The 27,215-nt window shown below is 34.2% G+C and overlaps 1 protein-coding gene across 2 annotated transcripts in view; it reads left to right on the top strand.

Annotated features, from left to right (window-relative positions):
* SUCLG2 (succinate-CoA ligase GDP-forming subunit beta) overlaps positions 1-27,215 on the top strand; it is a 311,455-nt gene that overhangs the window by 168,255 nt on the left and 115,985 nt on the right. For both annotated transcript variants that reach the window (XM_051980490.1, XM_051980497.1), the window contains exons 8-9: positions 10,948-11,109; positions 14,913-15,055. In XM_051980490.1, the coding sequence (XP_051836450.1) occupies positions 10,948-11,109; positions 14,913-15,055 (305 nt within the window). The remainder of the gene's footprint in view (positions 1-10,947; positions 11,110-14,912; positions 15,056-27,215) is intronic.

Genomic DNA, 27,215 nt, shown 5'->3' with positions numbered 1-27,215 from the left:
TAGAAGGGAAAAAAGTTTTACATCCAAGATCTCTGATAAAGATCTCATTTATAAAATATAGAGAGAATTGACTCAAATTTATAAGAATTCAAGCTGTTCTCTAATCAATAAATGGTCAAAGGATATGAAGTTTTCCAATAAATAAATTAAAGCCATTTCTAGTTATATGAAAAAAATGCTTTAAATCACTATTTATCAAATAAATGCAAATTAAGGCAACTGAAATAATACTACACACCTCTCAAATTGGCTAAGATGAGAGGAAAAGATAATAATAAGTATTTGAGGAGATGTGGGAACACTTGAACACTAATACATTGTTGGTAGAATTGTGAATGGATCCAGTCATTCTGGAGAGCAATTTGGAACTATGCTCAGAAAATTTTCAAATTGTGCATACCCTTTGATCCAGCAGTGTCTCTACTCGGCCTGTGTTCCCAAGAAATCATAAAAAAGGGATAGGACTCACATGGGCAAAAATGTTTGTGGCAGCTCTTTTTGTAGTGGCAAGGTACTGGAAACTGAGTGGATGCCCATCAGGTAGAGAATGGCTGAATAAATTATGGTATATGAATGTTATGGAATAGTATCATTCTATAAGAAATGATCATCAGGATGATTTCAGAAAGGCCTGGAGAGACTTACATTAACTGATACTAAGTGGAGTAGAACCAGGAGAACATTGTACACAGCAACAACAATATTATACAATGACCAATTCTGACAAATGTCTCTCTTTTTAGCTGCAAGCTGATTTGGGCCAATTCCAATGGTCTTGTGATGGGGGACTGAATGTGGATCACAACATAGTATTTTCACTTTTCTGTTATTATTTACTTGCATTTTGTTTTCTTTCTCAATTTTTTTCCCTTTTTGATCTGATTTTTCTTGTGCAGCATGGTAATTGTGGAAATATGTATAGAAGTACTGCACATGTTTAACATAAATTGGATTACTTGCCTCTAGGGGAGAGGCTGGGGGGAAAAGGGGGGAAATAGACATAGGATTTTGCAAAGGTGAATGTTGAAAATTATTATGCATATATTTTGAAAATAAAAATCTTTAATGAAAAACTAGAGAGAGAGAGAGACATTCACAGAGACAGAGAGATAGAGAGAAGGAGGAAGAGAGAGAGAAAAGTGATCTCAGCATTAGTACTACTGGTTTCAAGTCCCATATGTGACACCACTGGCTCTATGATCTTGGAAACTTACTTAGGTTTTTAAGTGATCTAAACAACTCTCTAAGACTTAATGGCAGAGAAGTTGCTGTAGTTGGTAGAGGGGATTTCTCTCTAGGAATTCCCCATGCTAATGAACTTATAGTTCCAAACTCTATTCCTATATTTTATTTTATATTTTATATAATATTTTATATTTCCTTATCTTTGTACATTTTGTTTCTCTCCAGGCAGATATAAGCAACTTGAAGACATGGACTGCTTTGTCTTTGTCTTGTCTTTCTAGCACTTAGCTATATGCTTGGCACATAAGAGATGATGAATGAATATTTGTTTAATTGAATTAAAAACACGATGCTCTTTATTCATACATCCTCAGAAAATAAATAGTGAAAAAAGCAAAACTTCCAATGTCTGCATTAACATTCTACTAATTTACCATCTTAATATATTAAAAGCAAATTTTTTGGTCCTATCATGAATGGGTTAGGGCATAATATATCAAAAGACAACTCTAGTGTGATTTTTAAAAATAAAATTATCTACAGTTATTAATTTGTTCATTGTACCATAAAAGTCCAGCTACTGAATTATAATCACAATTAAATGAATGTGTTGGTTTATAACTCTAATGAACAATAGTGAAGTTAAACCAAATTAGGAAAGAACTGATTAATTACTGAATGTATAAATTTGTCATCATCTTCAGGACACTAACCACTCTCAAGGGATTTTTTTTACTTAGTAACTGCAACAAGGATTTATTTCAACTTAGCGAAGTGAACAGCACCAATTGATAATTTTAGTTTGCCAATGAGTGTTTCCATTCATATCAGTAATTATAAAGCACATGACTTTTGGCAGCTCATCTTTGAGCTTGTTGGTTTGGGAATTAGTTCATAAGTAAGAATTTTTGAAGATATTAGGATCCTCTCAGACCTTTTCTATTCCATGCCCCTTCTACCACCCCCACCAGTACCTCAATCCATCAGCACCAGAAACAACTGCTTTGGCACGAAACCCATTTGGAGAAAAGTTTATGTTGATTCTTTTTTTTTTTTGAATCATAGACATTCTGATTTGGAAGTTATCTAAGGGGTCATTTTGCTCAGCCCCCTGCTTTGTACGTGAATTATTTTGTGGAAAAATTATAATTCATCAAAAATCACTGAGCAATTTTTAAACTACTCCAATCCTTGACAACTCCTGTAGCGCATCTCCCCACATCAACACCCCTCTGTTCCAGTTAGTTGTTCAGGTAATATAAATATGAATAATCAGTGTAGATGAATGTGTTAGGGCTGGCAGCACAATATGTCAAAAACAGTCCTGACGATGGCATCAGTCTGTCTCTGATGTTGATAACCTGTATCATGTTGGAAAAGTGATTTCAGCTCTTTCGTCTCTGGATCCTCATCTGCAAAATAGGGGGTATGGTGGTGTTAAGGACTGTTCTAGCTTTAGGTAGAGGATCTTCTGAATGGCTAGGCTACCAAGCCACTTGCCTGGCTGAAGGCAACGTTTCTGGCACATGGGGAGAGAGCCTTACATCATTTTACTATCATTCATCTGTGTTGATCTTGGCTACTCACTTCCTGTCTCCGAGCCTAACATCCTTATCTATAAATAAGTCACAAAAATTGAAATGATAATGAGAGCTGTCATTTATATAGGGTTTACAGCTACAAAACTTATCATACACATGCTCTCATGAGATCTCTCCAATACCCCATCAGGCAGCTCATGGTTATAGAACTAGAACAACATCTCTAGTCCAATCGCATTTCACAGAGAAGGAAATTCAGAATCAGGAATGGGAATGAGTGGCCCAAGATAACTCAAAATGTCAAATGTCAAAGAAGGATTTGTATGCAGGTTTCCTGGACCCAGACCCAGTGCTCAATGCAGGTCCTTATATTTTTTTGGCTTAAGTCAGCAAATGTGGCAGTAGATAAGGGGCTGGACATGGTATCGATAAGAACTGAGTTCAAATCTACCTTCAGAAACTTATTAGCTATGTGACATTTAAGAAGCCATTTAACTTCTGACTACATCATATGTAAAATGAACATAATAAAAGAACCTACTTTTATGGTTATTGTGAAGATAAAATGGGAATATTTGTTATGCAAAACTTTTAGCACTATGTAAATGTTAGGCATTATGATCATTATTATAATGCCCTTTCCCATCCAGAACCAATATCTACAAGGAGAATATTAAAATCTAAAATATATATTAGTGTCTTGGGCAGCTAGAGAGTATAGTAACTAGACTGTTAGACATGGATCTACAAAGACCTCTGTTTATTAGCTCTGCAACTCTGAGGAAATTATTTAGCCTCAGTTTCTTTAGATGTAAAATGGGAATGAGGAAAGTACCTACCTGGCAGGATTGTTGTGAGGATCAAATGAGAAAACTGTGTAAAGTGCTTAGCATAGTTCCTAGAATGTAATAAGTGCTACATCGATGCTTATTACCTTCTCTCCATCTTCTATCATTTCTTTCAAAGTCACTTGCTGGCGTGGAGATGATTCTGAGTTACAAAAGTGTATATAAGTGTAAGCTGTGACCAACTCCCCCAAATCTGAGAACAAGTTTGAGGATACCCTGCATCTATCAGCTGAAAAATAAACTAGTTCATTTTGGCAAAATTTGTTATTCATTCATTTATTCATTCATTCATTCATAGTTCTTTATTAATGGCAGCTATTGAAGATCACCCGCTAAAGCTTGGATGGGATATGATTTTCATCTGTGAAGGAATTTCATCTATAATGACATTCTAGATTTTAAAACAGAAATCTTATGAAATATTGTAATCATTGAGAATAACTAAGAACATTATGCTCTTCCACATTTGTTTTTGGATTATTTCTCAGTATTTCTGTCACACATTCTGAATAGAAGGGATGGGATTGAACTCATGAGTTCATCAATATAGGAACCTCTTAGTTAAGTCAGCAAGCATTTATGATGCATCCACTGTATGCTTGGCACATGGATAAGGGTTAAGGATACAAAGAAAAGTGAAAATAATCCCTCTCCTCAAGGAGCTCCCAGTCTAATGGATATCTTGATGAGCTCTCCTCTACCAACATGGCTGTATTTTTACAGCAACTGAGACTTAGAGCTGTCCATGGGCCATGATGCTTTAGGTGACATGGATTCTACTGTTAATATGTGGAAGAGGTAGAGCTTGAACCAAAAATCTTTCTGATTCTGATTTTCTGATTTTCCCAGGAGGCTATGCTACTTTTCACAAGAAGTAGGCCTCATTATAAAGTGGAACTTCAGAAAGGTAGCATGAATCTTGGATAGGACATGGCACAAGGCCTTTCTTGTTGCCACAAAGTTTCTGAAATCTGGAGGGTGATATTGGATTCTATTTCATTTCTTTCTCTCTCAAGCCAGTGGTTTTCACAGCTCAGCTTTTTTCCCCCCTTAATATCTAAGGCTTCCTTCCTCAATTGGAACCCACACTCCTCCAATGTGTTTAATAGCTAAGACCCAATTTCAAACAGTGGGCCTTTGGCCAAGATTCTTTGGAAAACGAACCCTGGCTGATACAAAGTTAATCAGCAAATCAGTTTCGGCTCCTTAAGATTCATTTCTCTAAATAACTGCACTGTTGCATGATGTTTGCGGGAAGCCATGTTTTTGGTGGGCGTATGGGTTTTTTTTTTCTTCTTACGTAAAAACCAAATTTCCAAGAATATTTTCAGCTCCCTCCTGTGTCTGTCTATTTTCACATCTACTAAGAGAATATTCAGAAAATTACACAAATACTGGAACAGTGGCACTGGAAGGAGGAAGAGAGGAGGGAGAAATTAATTTGAAAGTGTCCAGATTTCATTTTTTTGGCAGTGTACTTTTGAATAGCATATTATAATTATTTATCACAAATCAAATGCAGTACACAGCTTGAATTTTTTAAAAAACCAATTATGACAGGTCGGCATCATTGTGATTTTTTTTTAATGTTTCATCTTTGCATTAGCTTCTCTATTTAAATGTACTTTTTCTAAGCTTAATTCTGAAACACATTATTCAATTAAGCCTTGTAGGTCAAAGGCCCCTAGCTGTCACTCATGTTCTCTATCGAGGCAGTTGAATTAGCACGCCACTCACAAAAAACTAAAAAACACCCCGTGAACATAAGTACCAAAGCTTTCTTTGATATTTGTTCAGAAGGAAAATTCATTTGTACAATCTATCAAGCATGTAACAATAGGCTTTTGATGGTGAAAATTGTTTTATAAATATTAATGGGTATTTTTTCCCCTAGTACTTTGTACTAGGCATGGCCTTTGCGAAAGATGAATTTTCTGTAGAACTAAGATTTCATTTATGTGAAAGTGAAAATTCACATGTCTGAGCTGAGCTCCATACCTTCAAATGAATTCTATGACAATGGCTGGTTTTCTTATTAAATGAGAAAACTTGAATGATGGAATAGATTTGATTGATGCGTTGTTTGGGTGATGAGTCAGATCTTAATTTGGTATCCCATTAGGGAGTTTTGTTGGCAAAGATCCTGGAGTGGTTTGCCATTTCCTTCTCTGGCTCCTTTTATAGATATGGAAACTGAGTCAACCAAAGTGAAATAACTTACCCAGAGTTATGTATTTATTAAGTGTCCAAGGCTTTGATTTGAACTCATCTCTCCTTGACTGCAGAGTCAACAATCTAATCATTGCTGAACTTGTTCATCACAAGATCATAGATTTATAATCAGAAGGAAACTTAGACTCCATAGAGTTCTAAACTCTTATGGCATGTTTTCAACTAAGGTGTGACTTCAGATCTAACACCCCATTGATTATTCTGGGACAACACTTGCCTTAACGCAGGAATGGAGGAATTACCTTGCAAAATTTTTTTCTTGCACTTTTTCTATTTAAAATCCTTAATAATACCATTCCTGATATTGAAATCTTCCTTATAACAAAGAAAGATTTCTGTGCAAAATTTCTTGATGTACTTCAATTATGTATGAATTCCACCTTCCATACCCAGAGATGTCTACCTTTATATTGTCATTAAAGGATGCTCTCATAAAAAAATGAATTGATACATTTTCCAAATTGTATTTTTTAACCAGAATGTTTGAAGTATGCTTAACTTGTCTTAAAAGCAAAGGATCACAGAAATATGACACAATAAATGTGTTTTATCCACTTCTTGGGAGAAAGTTAAATGCTTTTTTGAGCTGCATTAACTTTTTTCAGGCCAGTAGAGTATGTATTTCTGAAAACTTTGCTTTGTTCACCTTGCTAGAATGGCACCGGTAAGTCTGATGTCAGGAGGTTAAATCTCTAATGACTGAGCAGTTTTTTTTTTCTTTTTATTATAGTGTCATGAAAATCTGAGTTCAAATCCGGCCTCAGGCTGGGTTGGTGACTCTGAAAAAATCACTTAATTCCTTCCTGCTTCATTTTCTCAATTGGAAGGATGGGGATAGTAGTAGTTCCTATTTCCTGTGGATGCTGTGAGGATAGGCTGGTATATTTGTAAACTGCAAAATAATAATAGCTATTATTATTATTATTATTGCTATATACAACTAGAGGTGGATAATTGTCCAAATAATGTGATTTGCAGTTGTGAATGTCTGCTACTTTCAGCATGCAATGAATGATCCATAAATACTCTGAAGAATTGATGATGAAAAATCCTATTCAGAGAAAGAACTAATTCTATCCAAATACAGAATGAAGATTATTCTCTCTCTCCCTTTCCCCCCTCTCTCTCTCGGGATTTTTTGGGGGAGGATTTCTTTCACAACATGACTTTCATGGAAATATTTTGCATAATTTCACATGTGCTTTCTTAATGGGGGATAGAGGTGGGAATAGGGGAGAGAATCTGGAACTCAAGGTTTTAAAAACAAATTTAAAATATTGTTTTAAATGTAACTGGGGAAACTAAAACTATTAAATACTTTTTTTTAAATAAATGATGTGATTTGAAGGAAATTTAAGTCTCTTTCCCCCTTGCCCAAATACAATTCTCTTATCACCCTGCCACTATGGGATAAGTTAGTAGTTTTTAGCTTAACCTAGTCATCATTCACTGAGAAAGAAACCATTAAGTTACTACCATATGCCAAGCACTGTGGAGCTAAGTCTACAGAGATAAAATCAAAACATTTCCTGCTCTTTAAGAAGAATGCATTCTCTTGAGGTGGGTGCTTGCTAATAGGTTAAGAGGGTTCTATAAAAATAAATAAATAAAGGCATAACCCCTACCCTTAAGTGACTTAAGAGGAGACATGGTGCTATTAAAAGCGTTCTGGACAATAGAAAGAGAGAAATTTAGGATAATGATGTCTTTCGGGGAAGGATAATAATTGTCCTTTTTGACATGTTGGCTTTGAGATATCTATAGATTTTTCAAGGCACAGGAGATTAAGGATTTGGGACAATATTTGAGTCTGTTGAGTGGAGTAATCAGAGATAACTTCAGAGACAAAGTAGAATTTGAGTTGGACTTGAACTATTGTTAGCTTGGCAAAATCAAAAAGGACAATTAAAGAAGAGATCTGCTAAAGGAGGAAGACATGAATTGTGTCAGAGAGATATTTTTCCTCACTCACCTGCAATAATTTTCTCAGTTTTCTTTGTAGGATTTGTCAACTTTCATAGTTAGAGATTCTGGGGGAAGAAAGTGAGATCTGGATTCAGAAAGGTGGAGAGAATATCATAACCAGACAACAAGCATTGATTAAGTACTTAAAGCATGTCAAATGTGCATGTATCCCAATATCTGGGTTTCAATCCTGCTTCTGTTGGTTGCTCTCTGTGGGATTTGGGGCAAATCACTTAGCCTCCCTAGGTTTCAGTTTCTTCATCTGTGAAATGAAAAACATAGACTAAATGGTCTTCTCAATCTTTTTTGCAATTCTCGTCTGTGATTACAACTGATAAATGTATGTAAGGAACATTTATTCAGTTTAATGAAGACAACCTATCCAAAACTTAGTCATAAAAATTTAATTATGCAGAAGTAGATTCTTTCCCCTTTTACTTCTCCACAAAGACCATAGAAGATGTTATGTTGAGATTCAGAGATTTTGTGGAGTCATGCTTCCTTAAAACAAGTGAAAAAGGATTAGAAATTTTTTCCTCATACTCCAATATCCTCAATTGTTTTGATTAACAATAATGATTTTTTTCTTGGTGGTCACTCTTTCTTAACAATTGCAGTCTCACTTGATAACACCCCAGAAGAACCCATTTTGAAAATCTGGTCTTGCAAACACTGAGCATTGGGTCTAGCTATGGAAATTTGCTTTTCACTCATTAATCATGAGCTATTTTAGGCAGCTGCTAATGACAGTTTTCTTGAAAGGCAAAAAGCAATCTGAACTTTTTTTTTTTTGATTTACTGTTTTATTGATTGGGACCAAAAATTCTTTGATTGGAAACGCATCAGTCAGGAAGTCAACTTCCATATTTACTTTGAACATATGGGTTTTAGCTATCAGGCATATGAGTAACTGAGGGGCTAAATTTACTAATAAGTTAATTAAACCATAATATATACCTAAAAAGAAGTTTCTTTTTTATTGATCATTATAATAGTAATTAACTACTGGGAAAATACTAGTATAACAAGAAGAATACTGGAAAATGCCTTTGGTAATGGCTAGAATTCACTATTAAGATTATAGAATGCTAGAAAGTAATTACTGTTTTTTTCTGGTTATATTCACAATTGTGTGAGCTAGAAAGTTGGACATTTAATGGTAGGGTTTACAGACTACCACTATGAAACATTTCCTCTTGTCAATCATTGCCGCACTCAGTAATTTGTGATTTCTTTTATGTGAATGTATATGTATGTGCATATGCATATATGTGTATAAACACTAAACATTCTTATATAATAACTTAATGTTATTATTCAAGGACTCATTTTTTTTCTATGAATATAGTATTGAATAAATTATATAAAAGAGTCAGTGGTCATGGGACCTTAGATGAAGAGTTATCTGGGAGCTTAGCAATCAGAGATATATAAATGAAGAGCTAGAAGATACTCTAGTCCCTTCCTACCTTTCCAGTCTCTTTATGCCTTATGATTCTCTTTCATGAACTCTAGCTCCCAGTGACAGTGGGATTCTTGCTATTTCTCAGTCAGCGCACTCCATCTCCTTACTCCAGATATTTTCATTGGCTGCTCTCTATGCTGTTAACACTATGCCTCCTTGTCTCTACCTCCTGGTTTCTCTGGCATCCATGAATTTGCTGTTAAAATACCACTTTCTACAAAAAGCTTTTGCCAGTCCTCTTTAATCTTATGCAATTATCTCCAATTTATCCTGTCTTTATCTAATTTGTACAAAATTGTTAGCCCGTGGTCTCCCCCATTAAACCTTGATCTTTTTGAGAGCAGGGATTGGATTTATTTGTTTTAGCCTACACCAAACATCGACGTAGCCATACACTCACAAATGGGGGAATATATGGGCACATATTATTTAGATATTACATTTGAAATCGACATGGATTATATATGTGTATATATATATATGTATATATACACATATATAAAATATGCTTTCATTGTATATAGGGGTGTTTCTCTCTCTGTGTGTGTCTGTGTGTGTGTGTGTGTGTTTGTGTTCTATTGTCCATCCCAGCACCTGTCACATAGTAGAGACTAAAAAAAAAAAAAAAAAAAAAACTTGATTTCATGTGGTTCCTGAAGCCAGCTAATCTATCTAATCAAATCCCTTCGTTTCAAGATAAAACATCTATGGCAAAGAAAAGTAAAATATCTTGGCCAAGACCATATGATGAGGTCAATTGTAATGTCAAGAGTAGAGCCTGGGTCCTTGGATTTTGCATATCATACTTTTTCAACTGCACTTGATTGTAAACCAAGGTCTTTGGTGTCTTATAGGAATCATTTGGTTTGGGGGAGGTTTCTTTTCTAGTTTCTAATTTTTCATTTTAAAAAAAGGCTTGAATGACTGATCAAGGATTAGTAAAATAAATCTCTGCTCACATAAATAGTATATTTGTATGCCTTTACTCAGGCTTTTTGCTATCTGTATTGCATCCTGTTCCGCCCATCCCCTACCCTGTCCCCCACTCTAATTTGGGGGAATTTGCAGTATCTGTTAATACACAGATCAGAGACCACATCTTCCCCTAGAACTTTCCTTATTCCCTCCTAAAATTACTTTGTATCACTTTGTAGACATTTTATGTTTATTTATATGTGTAAATATTGTATCCCTCTGATAGCTTATAAACTCCTTGAGAGCAAGGTATGCTTTTTTTCTCTTTCTTTTTCTAGCATCAGAAATACCAGGCACTTAATAAATATTGTTCAAATTAAAAATAAAAAAGTGTTTATGATTGCAACATGTAGTAACATTAAATTTTAACTTTCACAAGAAGTCAGCATAAAGTGGAAACCTTTGAAACCTCTCTTCACTTGTAACTATGGAAGATACTTAAATCTTCTCAGTGGCTTATGTTTTATTTTAATGAATATGAACTATTGAAATATGTTTTAATTAAAATGCACATGATTCATACAAATGCAGGGTTTTCCAGAATATCCAGACCTCAAGGTCAGAAGAACCAAACTTGTCTTTTTCAACACATTATTTATACCTGTCAAGAGCAAAGTGACAGACAAATGCTCGCCTTTCTCTCCTATATCATGTTCTATGCCTACTCAAGAAAAATACTTAAATTAAATATTCTTGATGGATATTCATTATTCATTTTGTCTGTTTTTTTCTGTAGTTGTGTGTTTTGATGCCAAGATAAACTTTGACGATAATGCAGAATTTAGGCAAAAAGACATATTTGCCATGGATGACAAATCAGAAAATGAGCCCATTGAAAATGAAGCTGCCAAATATGACTTGAAGTATATTGGCCTGGATGGAAACATTGCCTGCTTTGGTAAGAAAATAAGGATCTTTATCCAGCATATTGCAAGACAGTTTGCAGTTGATTCATTGGCTTTATTTTGTGAAATGCATCTAAAATCTCAGCAAACAGATGAACTTTTATAGTGAATGATAATAATGATTCTTGTGATAATCCATATTAACCAGAATATAACATCAATCCATAAACATTTTAAAGCAACATTTTCAATACATATTATCACATTAAACCTTTATAAAGACCTAGTAGAAAAAATATCAAAACAATTTGGGGGTGGTGCAGTGAATAGAGCACCAGCCCTGAAGTCAGAAGGACCTGAGTTCAAATCTGTCTCAGACACTTAACACTTTCTAGCTGTGTGACCCTGGGCAAGTCACTTAATCCCAATTGCCTCAGCAAAAAAAAAAAAAGAAAAAGAAAAAGAAAAGAAAAGAAAAAGAAAAAGAAAAAGAAAAAAGAAAAAAATAAATAACAATTTTAGAACAGAATGAAAGACACAAGCATCCTGTCATCCATCTAATATAGAATTGACTCCAAGATAATTTCAATGAGATTACCTAAGTAGAACTTTGTTGTTCTGTCATTTTTAGTCTTATCATTTATTATTGGTGACTCCATTTGGGCCTTACTTTTACTGGAATCATTTGCCAATTCCTTCTCTAACTCATTTTACAGATGAGGAAACTCCTTTAGACAGTGTTACCTGACTTGCTCAGGGTCACACAGCTAGTAAATGTCTGAAGTCACATTTGAACTCAGGAAGATGAATCTCTCTGATTCCAAGTTTAACATTCTATCCCTCTGTCATGTAATTGTCCAATATGAGCTTACTTCCCAATAATTATGCTCAATTTTTAAAGTGGTAATTTTATTCACTTATGCAAAAGACCATAAAATATTGAATACAGAAAAATAATAGATAATGACATGTCCCAGGAACATTACTAGCTGAACTCCATTGAACTAGATGTGATGAATAAAACAATAAAAAACAGTAATTGTCATATGAATGATTTTCAAAGCACTTTATGCATGTATATATATTTACATACATACATATATATATATATATAAATGTATATATATATAATCCTTGCGTATATACATATATAATCCCTAAATATAAAAAAATGACTTCAGGGCTGGTGCTCTATTCACTGTACCACTCCCAAATTGTTTTGATATTTTTTCTACTAGGTCTTTATAAAGGTTTAATGTGATAACATGTATTGAAAATGTTGCTTTAAAATGTTTATGGATTGATGTTATATTCTGGTTAATATGGATTATCACAAGAATCATTATTATCATTCACTATAAAAGTTCATATGTTTGCTGAGTTTTTAGATGCATTTCACAAATTATATATATATATATGTGTGTGTGTGTGTGTATGTGTATATATATATATATATATATATATATATATATAATCCTTGCAACAGTCCTTTGAGGCAAGTATAATGATATTAATTTACAGATAAGGAAGCTGAGAGAGAAGTGACTTGTTCAGAGTCGACAAACCATTAAGATCATTAAATATCTACAGCAGAATCTGAATCCAGATTTTGTAGATTCCAAGTTACTTAACTCTCTGTACCAATACCACATGCTGTCTCAATAAAGAATCTAAGATGTAGTCTAGAGTTTTCTCTGAAACATTCAGCATAATTGAAAATAATTTACTGGTTTAAAATTCCACTCATTATAATCTAACTTTAGTGTTCAAAAATTCAACTTGTTTTCCCTCACAAGCCAGAGTTGTTAAGACAACAGTTGCTCTGGGACACAGGTTTAAAATGGAATTGTTTTCTGAATGAAAATAAGTGAGGTCACATACTTTAATCATTACCCTAAACTTCTTTAGTTTCAGTGATAACAGAACAATAACATGTTTAATTTGCTATTCCATTTTATTAACAGAAAAATTATTTGATCATTTTCATTTGAATTTGTGGAAATAGCTTATTCAGCTGAGATAAGAAAGGGTGCGTGGAGACAAAAATCATTTTTGTAACTGTCCACAGATTATAGTGCTGAAACTTATGCTCTAGATACTTAATTGCAAAAGACTCTAGATTCTAGTAGCATACATTCATTGCATTGGTTCTGAGGTCTTAATCTTAATGGAATTAACATTACAAAGATTTGTAGCTCATTAAATCAACAATATCATTATACCCAGAGCCTCTGAGATCTCATTTTCTTAGCTTGCTGCTCTCCACAATAGGAAATGAAATAGTCTTACATGTGAAACAGAAGGTCTTACTTCATGTAAGGGACAATAATTTAATGTAGTAGATTCATTGCATCTTTCTCAGAATGATAAACTGATGTACGCATGATATTATAGCATTTAAAAGAATGAAAGAAACATGAACATTTTAGAATAAAGTCAAGAAAGCTTACTTAGAGTGGCTGCAGGGATTTAAATGATTTGAGTGAATTTGAAGCCTCCAAGTGTTGAAGTTAACATATTTCCTACTCTGTTGTAAGGGTACTTAAGCACTCACATGTTTAGCTGTGCCAAAGTTAATTAAATTAGTCACAGTTCTGAGTCTTCTATGAGGCATCAAGGGTCAGGAAAAAGTGCAGGATTCTTTATTTTGAGAGGCTCTCTTGCATAAAAGAGAATTTTTAATTTCAAATGTAAGGGAAAATAATCACATATGACTAAGTCTGCAGGCTCAAAAGTGGGGAAAATTCATTGATAAAATTTACCCAGGAGTCAGTGTGTCAGAATTGATAGTAAACTTGGAATCAAGTAAAATCTGATTTTAAATAAACTCAGCCACTCCTTAGCTTCATGACCTTGGGCAAATCATTTGTCTCAGTCTCTCTTTCCTCATCTGTAAAATGGGGAGATTAACATTAACTTGAACAAGGTTGTTGAACCAAAAGTATTCTGCAAATCTTAAGGGGCTATAAAATATGTGAGTTTCTATTATTTTTCCTAAACAAAGAAAAGGATATAAATTTTGGAATACTTTTCTTTTTAAAAAATTATATAGTTTTTTTTTTTATTTACAAGATATATGCACGATTAATTTTTCAGCATTGATTATTGCAAAACCTTTTGTTTGGAATACTTTTCTTTGGTTCTTTTATCACTTTTTTCCAAAATTGGTTTTGCATTATTATTATTTCTTAATAGATCCTTCTTTTATCCCTCTCTAGTAAGTTATCTCTTATAACAAATCTCTCTATACAGAAAGAAAGAGAAAATTACAGTGGAAAGCAGTTCAATAGTTAGCCACATCAACCTAGTGAGAGTCAGTATTTTATAGTGCATAACAGGGAAGATTTAAAATGTCCTGGATTTAAATTCTGACTCAAACCCTTAATAGCTATAAAATGTTAGGCAATTCACTTACCCCTAATGAAGCTTAATTTCTGCATCTGTAAAGTGAGAGACAGGATCATCTCAAAGGACTCTCATTTCCCCAAATCTAAAATTCTGCTGGGGTATGCCCAGTTCCACCTCCTTAGTCCTTTACCTTTATTAAAAAATGGAATGGTTAGTACATTTTTGCATCTTTAGAGCATGTTTGATGATTATAACTTTAATTCTATTAAAGACAATTTCTGTATGTCTTCATTGAGGAATAGTCATCAGACTGTGAGTTATTATTTCAACTATTATATTTCAAAAAGAAAGGCATTAAGACATGTTTTTGTTTGCTGTTGTCATTAACTGGGATTTTGTTTCATCTCTCCTTAAGTTTAATATGATGTGTCAGGTTCCCCCACACATACAATTTTTTGAGTATCTTTGCTAAGTGTAAACCATTATGACATTTTTATTTGCTTTATAGTGAATGGTGCTGGGCTTGCCATGGCAACCTGCGACATCATCTCTCTTAATGGTGGAAAACCAGCCAATTTCCTTGATCTTGGAGGTGGAGTAAAGGAGGCCCAAGTGTATCAAGCATTTAAACTGCTCACTGCTGATCCTAAGGTAACTCATTTATTATATGGAACAAAAGGTCAAATATTATGGTGTGATTCACATGGTCCTGAGTATTGGGGATGGATTTGTCATTTGCAGGTTGTCACTTGTTCTTGTTGCTGTAAGTGATGCTCTGTGCTAAAAGCAATAGTTGAGATTTTCCTGTATTAGTATATGCTGACCCGACTACTCCAGAGAGGCTGTGGTGAATTCAGCATCATCTCCCTAACTAAAAATGTGATCAATTTTGCTTCTTACTGATCAGAAGCTGGAAAACTCTCAGGATTCCATAGAATAGAGAAATCTGGGGGTTTTAGGACTGTCATGTTGCTCAAGGCTTGGCAGCATTTATTGTCATTAACCATGGATGTGGAAGGCATTGATATCTTCCTGTTCTCCAGAAATTTACCCTATTTTTAATTCACTTGGAGAATAGTTTGGATGGACGTTTAAAGGTTAATCTTGTTTAGATTTCTGTATGAAAGCCAAGGTGCTGAGGAATTTTTAAAAGGCAGAAATGTGATAAGATGGTAGGTGATTGTGTGGTATCCAGACATTTATTTGATTGCTTGTATTTTAACAAAACACTAAATGTTTCTGGAAGTCATGGTACAGTGGAAAGAGCAATAGATCCAAAATTACAAGACTTGGGTTCAAATCTTGTTTTTACCATTTATTATTTAACTGAAGGTGGATGATTATAAAATTATGACTTATTATCAGCAAATGTTTGGTTTGTATACTTATTTTATATACCTATATATCCAGGGTCACATAAAGGTTGAAGAAGTCAAAAAAGTTTAAAACCCTGATCTATATGACTGGCTCATTCACTTAACTTCTCAGATCCTCAGTTTTTGTTTTTGTTGTTGTTGTTTTGTTTTGTTTTTTCAACTTGAGAATCAGGAATTAGACAAAATGACTTCACTGGCCTCCTCCAGTGCCTGAACTATTACTCTTCTATCTGTCACTTTCCTGAACTCTTATTGTTGTTGCAATTTGTCCTTCTTGAAGAGGCCTAATGACACCAGGAGGGTTGTGTCTTCACTTGCAAGTGATTTGGTTTGAAGTGAGTCAGAACTGTGCAAAGTCATCAACCTCACTCATTCCTCTACAATCATCAGAGTCCGTTGACAAGACATGAATCAAAATGCCTGGCCATGGCCCCCCATCTCTTATAGTTCAGTGAAAAAACCTCTGTGTCTGTCATAAAGTACCTGAGGTTGTATTGTACCTAATTATCTAATGACTGTGTGATATTGAATGGCTTAATCTCACATGGCCTCAGTTTCCTCATTTTGAAACTGAGGTGGATGTACCAGATGGCCTCTAAACTTCATTTGTAAAGCTATGATTTTATGATCCATATAATTTAACACTTGTTATTCTTACACATTGTATCCCTCTGTGTATGCGTTTTTTGTTTTTTTTTTTTTTAGATAGACTATAAGCTTCCAGGATGTGGGCATGGTATTTTATCCCTAATCACTTTCTATGGCTTTCACAACTGAGCATATAGGAAGTCTTAAATAATATTTTATTATTTTGTCAAGTAGATTGTGTTTGACTTTATTTTAATTTGAAGTGTTTTATTTGGTGTATGCTGACAGTGGTGAGTAGATAATTTTAAAGGCCAGAGGCTGTGTTGTTCAAGTGATCATTCGTCCTATAGTCCAGTGACTTAATATGACTAAGCATTTCTATATCCCTTCTTTATGGGAAAGAGACAATGCTTGTCTTTGAGCTTATTCTTTTGGTGACTGACAGAACTACTGTCATCCAGACCCTGACCCATTACTGATATTTTAATGTTCAGCTTCAGGAAAATTCAGATGAAACAATCCCAGACACTTACAGAGAAACATTTTTATTTTAATACCATGATCTCCCTTTAAATGGTTTATTGGCCTACTGGCTGCAAACTGTTTTAGCTAACAAAGCTCTTGAAATTATGCTTTTCAAGTAGTAATTCTTTCAGTACAGATTAGAGTCACTTGCATTCTTGCAAAGGCTTCCCTTTTTTCTTATTTATTAAATAAATGGCCATGTTTTATCTGATACTGATCTTCCATCCCCTAAGGTTTTACTGGAATAGGAAAGTAATTGCAATCTAGAGTTATTCAGCAGCTACAAGAAAAGTCTCTGGAAATAATCCTGCTGTTTGCCTAAGTATCCTGCCTTCACAAATGAAATAGCAAAATTGTCAGTGGTTTCCTAATCATTTATTAATTCTTTTCTCCCAGTATTCTACTCCCTTCCAACGGAAGGATGTTTTCATCTTAGAAATTCCCAGGCCAATTAAAGATTGTAAATATCATGGGCACATCAAGTAACCTCTTTAAGGTGCCTTCGCTATCAAGAGCCCAGAGGACAGATGACTGTAATAAAACCATGAACTTTTAACTATGCTGAAATACAGTTTTAGAATAATGGAGAACTGCCGAGAGATTAAATCTAACAGTACAATGATCAGATTTGCTTTAAAATAGCCTTTCTCTATAACATGGGTTGAATTTTAATTTTGTGAGAAATGTAAAAAACAAGATCACAGGGGGACCATTTGCATTTGTAAAATCCTCATGGAAAGTGTAACCACAACTTAGGCCTACTGGAACTATTTGAAGCATTTGCTTAGACTCCTGTATGAAAATGAGGAAAGGAGTCATTCTAGATGTGTACCATGGATTTCCTCGTTTTTACATTGCACTTGAAGCAAATGAATGCCAGATGCCTGGAATCTTCCATTTTCCATGCTATTTAAATTTCAAATCAGGTCAAAAAGCAGGCAAATGTAAGATTAGTCTCCATACCAGCATTGTTTGCAAGATGCAAGGTAGAAAACAGTATAGATTATTTCTCCTGCTTCTGCAAGGAAGTATAAGCAGCGATTATTTTAAAATAAAACAACCACCAACTGACTAGTACTAGAATTGCTAAGAGCTCCAAAATAAGATACTGTTGATCTTTTTACATATAAGAATCAGTGTATGAACTGAGCTTCAAAATATTATATAGTTTTAAAAGTTAGCATTTGTTCAACACAAATATCAGTCAATATTAACAGCTGTTTACTTGACATATGTACATATGATTTTATTGACATAAATACACTATCATTGGAGTATAATGTATAATTATGTCAGTTACATAAAACTGATGTAGCTCATGTCAGGAACACCACAATGTTCTTTCATTTGACCCTTTTTCTAAATGCAGATTGTTACATGGTGACTAGAGTAAGCCTGTTTCTGTCTCTGATGTTTGGTATCTTGGGTTATGATATTTTTCAAACCCCATAATCTCTCAGCCTTTTGCTTTCAAGATGGCTAAAATACAACATTGATTCCAATGGCTGCAGTTATTAAATCTTTTACTATTCACTTATTTTTCTTCATATGAAAGTAAAGAAATCAAGTTTGTCCTAGTTAGTTACACAATATACTTAATTACATCTTTATCCTTTTGACTTAAAGGAATCTAAATATTACTTTAGCATTTCAAAAAAAAAAAAAATGTGTGATTTCATCTGTGTTATGGGGGCCAGTATTGACCACAAAAACAGAGATTCTCAGAATAAGAAAAACCAAGAAAGGATTGATTATGATCTCTCAAGAAATGGTATCTCCCATCTTGATAAGGTTTTTGCAAAGTCAAAACTGCAAAACAGAAGATTAAATAGCCTGAACACAAAAGCCCCCAATCCCCACCCCAGCTTGGCCTTTTCTTCTATTGTCTGGGGAAGTCTAGGCTTACATTCTAATTGAGGAAATCTAACCCTGAAATAGGAGAAACATGCCTTTAAATGAGGTATTTAAATGTTAACTAAGAGGTAGTGGGAAACAGGAGGGGACAAGCACCTGAACTTTTTTTAGCTATAGCTATACTTGTTATTATAAAGTCTCAAGTCACAGTTAAGTTACAGTTTAAGGTTATAGTACCATAAGAGTGTCTTCAATCTGTTAATTCCACAAGTGTGGATACACTACTCATGAATGTAAAATTCACAACTGCTTCTAGACTTAAAAATGTTTGTATCAATGCCTCTTCTCCATACTTATTAACCTCCCCATCCTAACTCTGACCCTGGAACCAAGCCCTTTCATAAAATTTTCTAATTTTCATAAGTTACTATGATAAAAGAAATCCTAAATATGAATTTTATTATAATTACTCTTAGTAGTGCCTTTACATAAATGTGGGAGAAAGTAGGTGCTTATTTATAGAACATCAGTGGCCTCTGACCATCTTTGGAAATAGTTCAAAGAAAACTATAAAGTTAGTTACATTTTGTTTTTTGCTTCACTGATTTACAAAACTTTGATTGGTATCTCTCCAATTTAAAAAGTATAGAAAATACCAGGAACATCATGTTGAACAATTTTTGGTGTATGTAAAAAAAAAAAAAAAAAAAAAAAAAAAAACTTTTACATAGGACCAAAAAATAGAACTTTTGGCTTTGGTTGGAATGATGGATACATTTAATATGTTTACAAAATTGAGTTGAGACCGTTTGTCCTTTATAGGCCAAAGATTCTGCAGATCAGTCTTGTGAAAATGTGCTTGCTAGACCATGTCTAGTTCATTTGGGAATGTGTTCACCCCAACTGGTCCTTTTGAACAATGGCATAACAATAAATGTAACATCCAATTTTTTAAACTTTTTATTTTTAAATCATATGCATTTAAATCAACATTTACCCTTGCAAAACTTGTGTGTTTCAAATTTTTCTCTCTCCTTTTCCCTATCCCCTTTCTTAGACAGCAAGTAATCCAGTATATGTTAAACATGTGCAGTTCTCCCATATATATTTCCAAATTTATCATCTGCACAAGAAAAATCAGATCAAAAAGGGAAAAAAAATGAGAAAAAAGAAAAAGCAACTAAACAACAATAAAAAGATAGAAATTCTATTCTGTGATCCACATTCAGTCCCCACAGTCGTCTTTCTGGGTGCAAAAGACTTTCTTTATCACAAGTCTATTGGAATTAGCCTGAATTATCTCATTGTTGAGAAAAGCCAAGTACATCAGAGTTGATCATTGAATAATCTTGTCATTGTTGTATAGAATGTTCTTTTGTTTCTACTGACTTCACTTAGCATCAATTTATACAAGTCTCTCCAGGCCTCTCTGAAATCAACCTGCTGATTGTTTCTTACAGGACAATAATATTCCATAGCATTCATATACCATAATTTATTCAGCCATTCTCCAACTGATGGGCATCTACTCAGTTTCCAGTTCCTTGCCACTACAAAAAGGGCTGCTAAAACATTTTTGTACATGTGGGTACTTTTCCCTTTTTTAAAATAATGTAATGGTCTTGGTGGTTTTTTGGAGGTTTTGGGAGCAGCCTTCCTTTCAGTTCAGTAATCACCAGTAGAATAGCCAGGTGTTATTTATCAAATCCTTTATTATCTCCTTCACAATCTAGTTTCCTTACCTGGGCCGCAGGCTAGCTTTCTTAGAGGCCTTCTGGAGTCTTGGTTTCAGTGGAGAAACTAAGGAGGAGAGCCCTGCCACCATTGTGGTGTGAGATGGGATGAATGAATCTCTCTGAGTCCGAGGACTTGTTCTTTGACCTCCAGCCACTACAAAGGTGGATGATGGAATGAATGTATCTCTGGGTCCCTTCCAAGTTTGTGTCTGGCCCTTCAGAATCTCTCTCCGAGCCCTTCTGAGTCTGGCTCTGGCTCTGACAGGCCTTGGTCTCATTGGAGACATGAAGGAGGAGAGCCTGCTGCCAGGATGGTGTGAGATGAAGTGAATGAATCTGGCTCTGAATCCCAGGTCTTGTTCACAAAGGTGGATGATGGAATGAATCTGTTTCTCAGTCCCCCCTGGCTAATATGCTCTATTCTAATTACATTATCATAGGTGTGAATCTTGTAGAACTATATTAAGTACTAAGTACATTTTAAAAATTCAATAGACATCAGTTTTGGGTGTATTTTTCTCCATATTTTTTGGTTAAGTATGACATTATATCATTGATTAAAAAAACAAACAAACATGTAAAAGAGTAGTTATTTTAGGCATTTCATTTATATCAATGTTGCCATAAGGATCAATTTGAAATGGTTGACATAATTTTAAAAAAAATATATAGGATCAGAAATTTAAATATTGAAACCACCTTAGATAACATCTGAACAAACCCTTCATTTTCAGCTGAGGAAAGTAAGGCCCAGAAAAGTAAAAAAAAAAAAAAAAAAAAAAAAAAAGACTGAATTGTCACTACTTGGCTAGTAAGGGGCAGAGCTAAGATTTGAAACTCGTTTCTCTAACTTTAAATCTAAATGTTCTTTGTCCTGTAACACAGTGCCTCCACTAAGAATAAACATACTCCTCCCCTTTTCAAATTTTGACATGGTCCTCTAAAACCCTCTAAAAGTTTCAAGGTATCTTTGTCTCATCATTATTCAAATCTCTATCACTAGCAATGACAATAATAGGTAGTAGTAGTAGTAGTAGTAGTACTAATAGTAGTACTAATATTAGTATTAGTACTAGTGCTACTTGTTGTGGTTAATATAGTAATGAAATTTTGGTCTTCTTCCAGTATAAAGGACAGCAACCAGAAGCCATAGTCACGTTATATGGTTTACAAGGGAATTTTAAAATATTACATGAGCCGCCCTCTCTGATGTTCCCTTTTTACTATATTAAGTAATGTGACATGAGTTTATAATGAGCAAGAGCAATTGGTATGTGTAAAGTCTCATTTTGTTGTTATTTTGGCTTTCAGATAATATTTAGAGACAGTATAATTATTACGAAAACTATAGAAAAGAAAAATAGCTGGAGTTACAAAGAATCACAGAGAAATCATTTACATGTGTTTTGGAGACACAGAATGTACTTCGGGTAATGTACTTGGGAAACGATTTTAGAATGGAGAGAAATGAAACCTACCCTATCATATTTTTGGTATCAGGGTTATGCAAATGCTTTGAGCTTTAACAAACATGTATGAGATTAATTCATTCTAAGTACCTAACATATTTTTAATTATTCTCTGCTAAGAGTTTTACAATATTCCGTTTCCAGCTTATATACCCTTACTTCAGTAGAGCCCAAAGAGTTCATTAGTTTGACATATACCTTGCATATTTTCTCTTATCTACAAGTAGCTATTTGCATTCTGGAGTAATAAAACTCTTGCAGGAATTTATTTTCAAACATAAATCCCAACATTTTCCTGGAATGTGAACATTATTTTGGCAATGATTTGAGTACGTTTCCCTTTGAACACTGCAGCAATAGAAAACAAATTTTGCTTTCATCCAAACTTATAAAGATTAGAAGTTTATAGAACTATTTCATAATGGTGCTAGTCAGCTTGGTTTTGCATCCTCTATGAATAATAATTGTTTTGTTCACATATATTTGTAACTGAAGTCATTTAGTTTCCACCACCATCTAATGAATAACCCCTGGTTGTTAATATTACTTCTTGCATAAGTTGTAAAGCTTTAAACCATCTTGCCAAGAGTTTTTTATCATACAACCTGTAGATTGATTTTGTCAATATTGGCAGTTCCTGCATTTTTTCTTTTGTTTTCTTTTGTGATTCTCATTTTTCAAAAGGTTTAAAGTAGTTTGTTTCTCTGTAAATGCCAGATTTGCCAGCATATTTTATCTGCTGTAGTGCTAAACTAAAGGGAGTTTAATCCTAGTTATTCTTTCCTGATTTTGTATATGATTTATATGTCTGATTTCTACCATCTTTCCAATAAAACAGATGTAGTCAATTTTTAAGCTACTTACTGACACTCTCTGGAATAAACCAGAAATGCATATCTGCATGTGTGTACATATACACACAAACATACACATGTGTGTATGAATAAAACCACTCTTTGCATTACTCTGCAAAATTCAAATTTTAATATATATTATTTTGTTTCATGGTGAGTGAGTAAAAATTTAACAGATTTTTAGATCTCTCAGTAAAGTTAGTAATTGGTCCCACTGTGTTTTATAATTGATTATGAATCTCATACAGATAATCCATCTTCTACACTTAGAAAAGAAATAAAGCATTAATCAAATTATAAGGTCCTATAGGTAGAAGAAAAAATATAATTAGAACTGTTAGGTACTCTAGATTATTTATATTTTTTGCTAATAATAAGATTCCATAGAGAAGCTTATTTTATGAATAAGAAATTCATATAACATTTTCCACAGAGAAGAGTATTCTACAAGTAATTATATTCATATTTCAAGTTTTTATAGTTAGCGATTTAGAGGAAAATTTTTTCCTAATAAGATGATAAATAATGATCACCTAAGAAATCTTTGCCTCTCAATTTGTTTTCTTTCTTATAACACAAATGTATTAAACCATATGATGAACAACATTTATTTACATTAAAAGTAATTCCTTTTATTGTGGCCTCTCTGGGAAACTTCTGGAGTATGTGCATAGATTTTATATTGACTTATCATTGTATTATTATTTCCCTCAAGTAAAATGTAAACTTTTAGAGGATAGGGACATCTTCTTTTGCCTTTACATTCCCAGTACCTAGCACTGGGATTTATTAATAGCAAGTACTCAATAAATGCTTGTTTAAATGAATGAATGTGTTTTTCATTAGGAGACATTTTGGAAATACGAGAATTTATAGAATCACAGGATCAGAGAGTTAGATGGGATCCCAGTGGATAGATAGTGCAATCTATGCCTTCCCAAAGTGTCTTTGCTATAACTCCTGGAACTGTGTGTCATTCAGATTATGCTTAGGAAATCTCCAAGGAAAGTGAATTCACTATCTCCTGGAATAGTCCATTCCACTTTTGGAGAGCTTGAACTATTGAAGAAGGGTTCTATACCTTATAGCTACTTATATTCCCACTATTACCATGTCTAAATTTAACTATCCTTACTTGTATATCCATTGCTACTAGTTTTGCAACCAAGTAAAGCAAAGATAAGGGGCAGATAGATGATATCATAGTGCAGACAGCACTGGGCCTGAAGTTAGGAAAACTCATCTCCCTGAATTCAAATCCAACCTCAGATACTTACTGTGTGATACTTTGTCCTGTTTTCCTCAATTTCCTCATCTGTAAAATTAGATGGAGAAAGAAATGATAGATCATTTCAATATTTTTGCCAAGAAAACCCTAAGTAGTGTCAAGAAGAGTCAGCATGATTGAAAAACACTAAAAGATGCTTCTTTTATATGATACCTATCAAATACTGAAAAGTTGCACTCTAATGAGAAACATTGATTTGCTTTAAGATTTGTCCAAGTGAGAATTAATGGAAGTAATATGGTATTTCATAATATATTCAGAGATAGAGGACTATCTGAAAAAGAAGAGTTCTTGTGATAGAATCCCCATAAAACAACAACAACAAAGCGAAAATAAAAATAAAGCCCTTAGCTATGGGAGCCACCATGTCTTTAAGATCATCATTATTTATTTGGAATCTGTTACAGTATACAAATGATTACTCAATTGCTGAGTCCATGGCAGAGTTCATGCCAGCATTTGTTGTTCCCTTGTGTAATGAAATTTTAGTACTGTGCCTTGCCATTGCCCTCTCCAGTTTTGCCATAGATCTGCTCAATGCTTATGTCAATGATTATGTGATTGACAGCCACATTCATTGTCTTCCTCAGTACTTACCTTCTGGGGCTCCTTTCAGCTTCTGTTCTAGCCTTTATGCTCAGCTCCTAGCAGGAAGTTATCCAGGAGCATTGGCCTCTTTGCTGTCTACCTTAATTCTCCCATTTGACTCACCTGTGACTGGTAGCTAATCAGACTGCAGTGAGACTCATGATTTGGGGCAAAATTGATGCTGATTCAGAATAGCCAAAAAGTTTTAATATCATCCCAATTTGTGGATTATTGAAAGAACAGAGCATGATTAGTCAGAAGCAGAGAAGACTTGTGAGGGAGGGGTTTAGCCATCTTCAGTTCTTGAGAGACAACCATAACATGTTGAGTTTGTTCCCAAAGGACAGAACTAGGATCAGTGACTAAGAGTTGCAATGAATCTAGGAGGTCAAGTTATTTTACAGGTGAAACCACTAAGGCTGGGAATGATGCCCAGAGTTACATAGTAAAAAATGATAATAAAATAATAACAATATCTAATATTTATATAATATTAATTATGTGCAAGACAGTGTGGTTCTCACCACAGCTCTGAGAGGTAGGTGCTATTATTATTCATGTTTTACAAATGGGGAAACTGAGGCAGAAAGAAATTAAGTGACTTGGCCAAGTTCACACAGCTAATAAGTATTTGAGACTGAATTTTGATTCAGAGCTTCCTGATATCCCAAGACCCAATTGGAACTCAGGGCTTTCTAATCCCCAAGTATAACATTCTACCAACAGTAGTACCTTACTGTCTAGGAATAAGGAATGGAAGTTGCAGAGAGGTTCATTTTTGAGGTAAAGAAATACTGTCCTTAAAATTAAAGCTTTAGAAAAGTTGGATGAGCTGCTTCTAGGGCAAGCATCCTTTAGCTTTTTTTTTTTTTTCTGTCATAGATGCCTTTAGTAATATGGTGAAATCTATAGGCCTCTTCTTGGAATAAGTGCATGTCACTGCAAAATAAATTGATAGGATGACAAGAGAAACCAATTATAGTGGGGGAAAAAAAAAAAAAAAAAACAAGTTCTTGTGATCTTGAAAAGTTCACATTCCTCAGATGAAGGAATCCTATTGTAGGGCTCCACTCTCTGACAGTCGTCAGAATCAAGGCAAGACACCCATTTTGGAAGAAAGTTGCAGAAAGATTTGTTGTTCAGGTTTAGCCTCTGAATGCTCTCCTCACTTGGAGATCTTCTGGTCTCCTGTGTTTTAATCTATGAGCTGACTATAATGATTTTGTTGTTAAGTCATTTTGACTCTTCATGACTCAATTTGGGGTTTTCTGACATAGATACTAGAGCAGTTTGACATTTCCTTCTGCTCGTTGAAAAATGAGGAAACTGAGCCAAATAGTATTAAGAGAAGTTATACATCTAGTAAGTGTCTGAAACCTGAATTTGGGTCTTCCTGACTTGAATAATGGGACTTTATCTACTGCATCACCCAGCTGCCACAGAATATTATGATACTTTCATAATATTTGCTCAATAATCAAAGGGAAACATTATTACCAACCTTCATTATTGAATAGCAGTAAGAAAACTATAATGGTCGCTAATCCCTGCAGGTGCAAATACTGAATCTGATAAGGGAGAATAGCTAAGAACGGCCCACTCATGAGCCATACTCTGGCTGATGAGAAAATTGTTTGATCCTGCTCTATATAGTCCCGTCCCAAAAAACAACACTTGGGAATAAAGTACACTATTTATCACTGATTTCTCTTCCAGGATAGGGTGATCCACCAGAAAAAGAGTTGAGAATTTGCAGGATCCTATACAGTACTAACAGAGTCAATTATCTGATCAACCACTATCTTTGGACCAATCATCAATATGGAAGATGTGTAAAATGTCTCTCCAACCATACAGTTGCTGTGTGAGATATGCAAAGCCTTAATAGTAGAGAATGTTGAGGATGTTGAGTAAATAGAATATTTGCTATTTTCATTATTGCTAACATTTCCATGCTTCTCTAAAGACCTCATTTTGGGTAAATTTGTTCACCCTCTAAATGCATCTCACATTCATAAACTAGTTTATATAGAACTAAGTGCCCACTGTAACCTTATTTCACCCAATAACATATTTTTTTTTTTTTTTGCAAACTAAGATATCCTTTGGACAGGGACAAATTGGACAGATTAATTTATGATCATTTCCTTAATTTCCTAATCTTATGTTATATATGTATTATTAAAGTAAAAACTTCTGTGAGGCAGGGCAAATCTTTTCTTTGTTTGGCTTCCTCCTATCCTAATTCCCCTAATAGTTCAATAATTTTACTTTTATGAACTCCATTGACCAACAAAAGCCAAATTGAAAGCATGGTAGGGTTTAGAGCAGTGGTTCTCAAACTTTTGTTTTCAATGTCTTTATCCTATTAAAAATTACTGAGGATCTCTCCAAAGCGTTTTTGTTTATCTGGATTATATTTATAGACATTTACCATATTGGAAATAAAAACTATTTTTGAATTTGTAGGCCCTGTAAAAGGGTTTCAGAGATCCCCAGGATTCTCTAGACCATACTTTGAGAGCCACTGGTT

Source organism: Antechinus flavipes, chromosome 1, assembly GCF_016432865.1.
Source record: "Antechinus flavipes isolate AdamAnt ecotype Samford, QLD, Australia chromosome 1, AdamAnt_v2, whole genome shotgun sequence".
Taxonomy (NCBI): Eukaryota; Metazoa; Chordata; class Mammalia; order Dasyuromorphia; family Dasyuridae; genus Antechinus; species Antechinus flavipes.
Note: the sequence above shows the minus strand (reverse complement) of the source record. Positions and strands in the feature narration are given on the sequence as shown.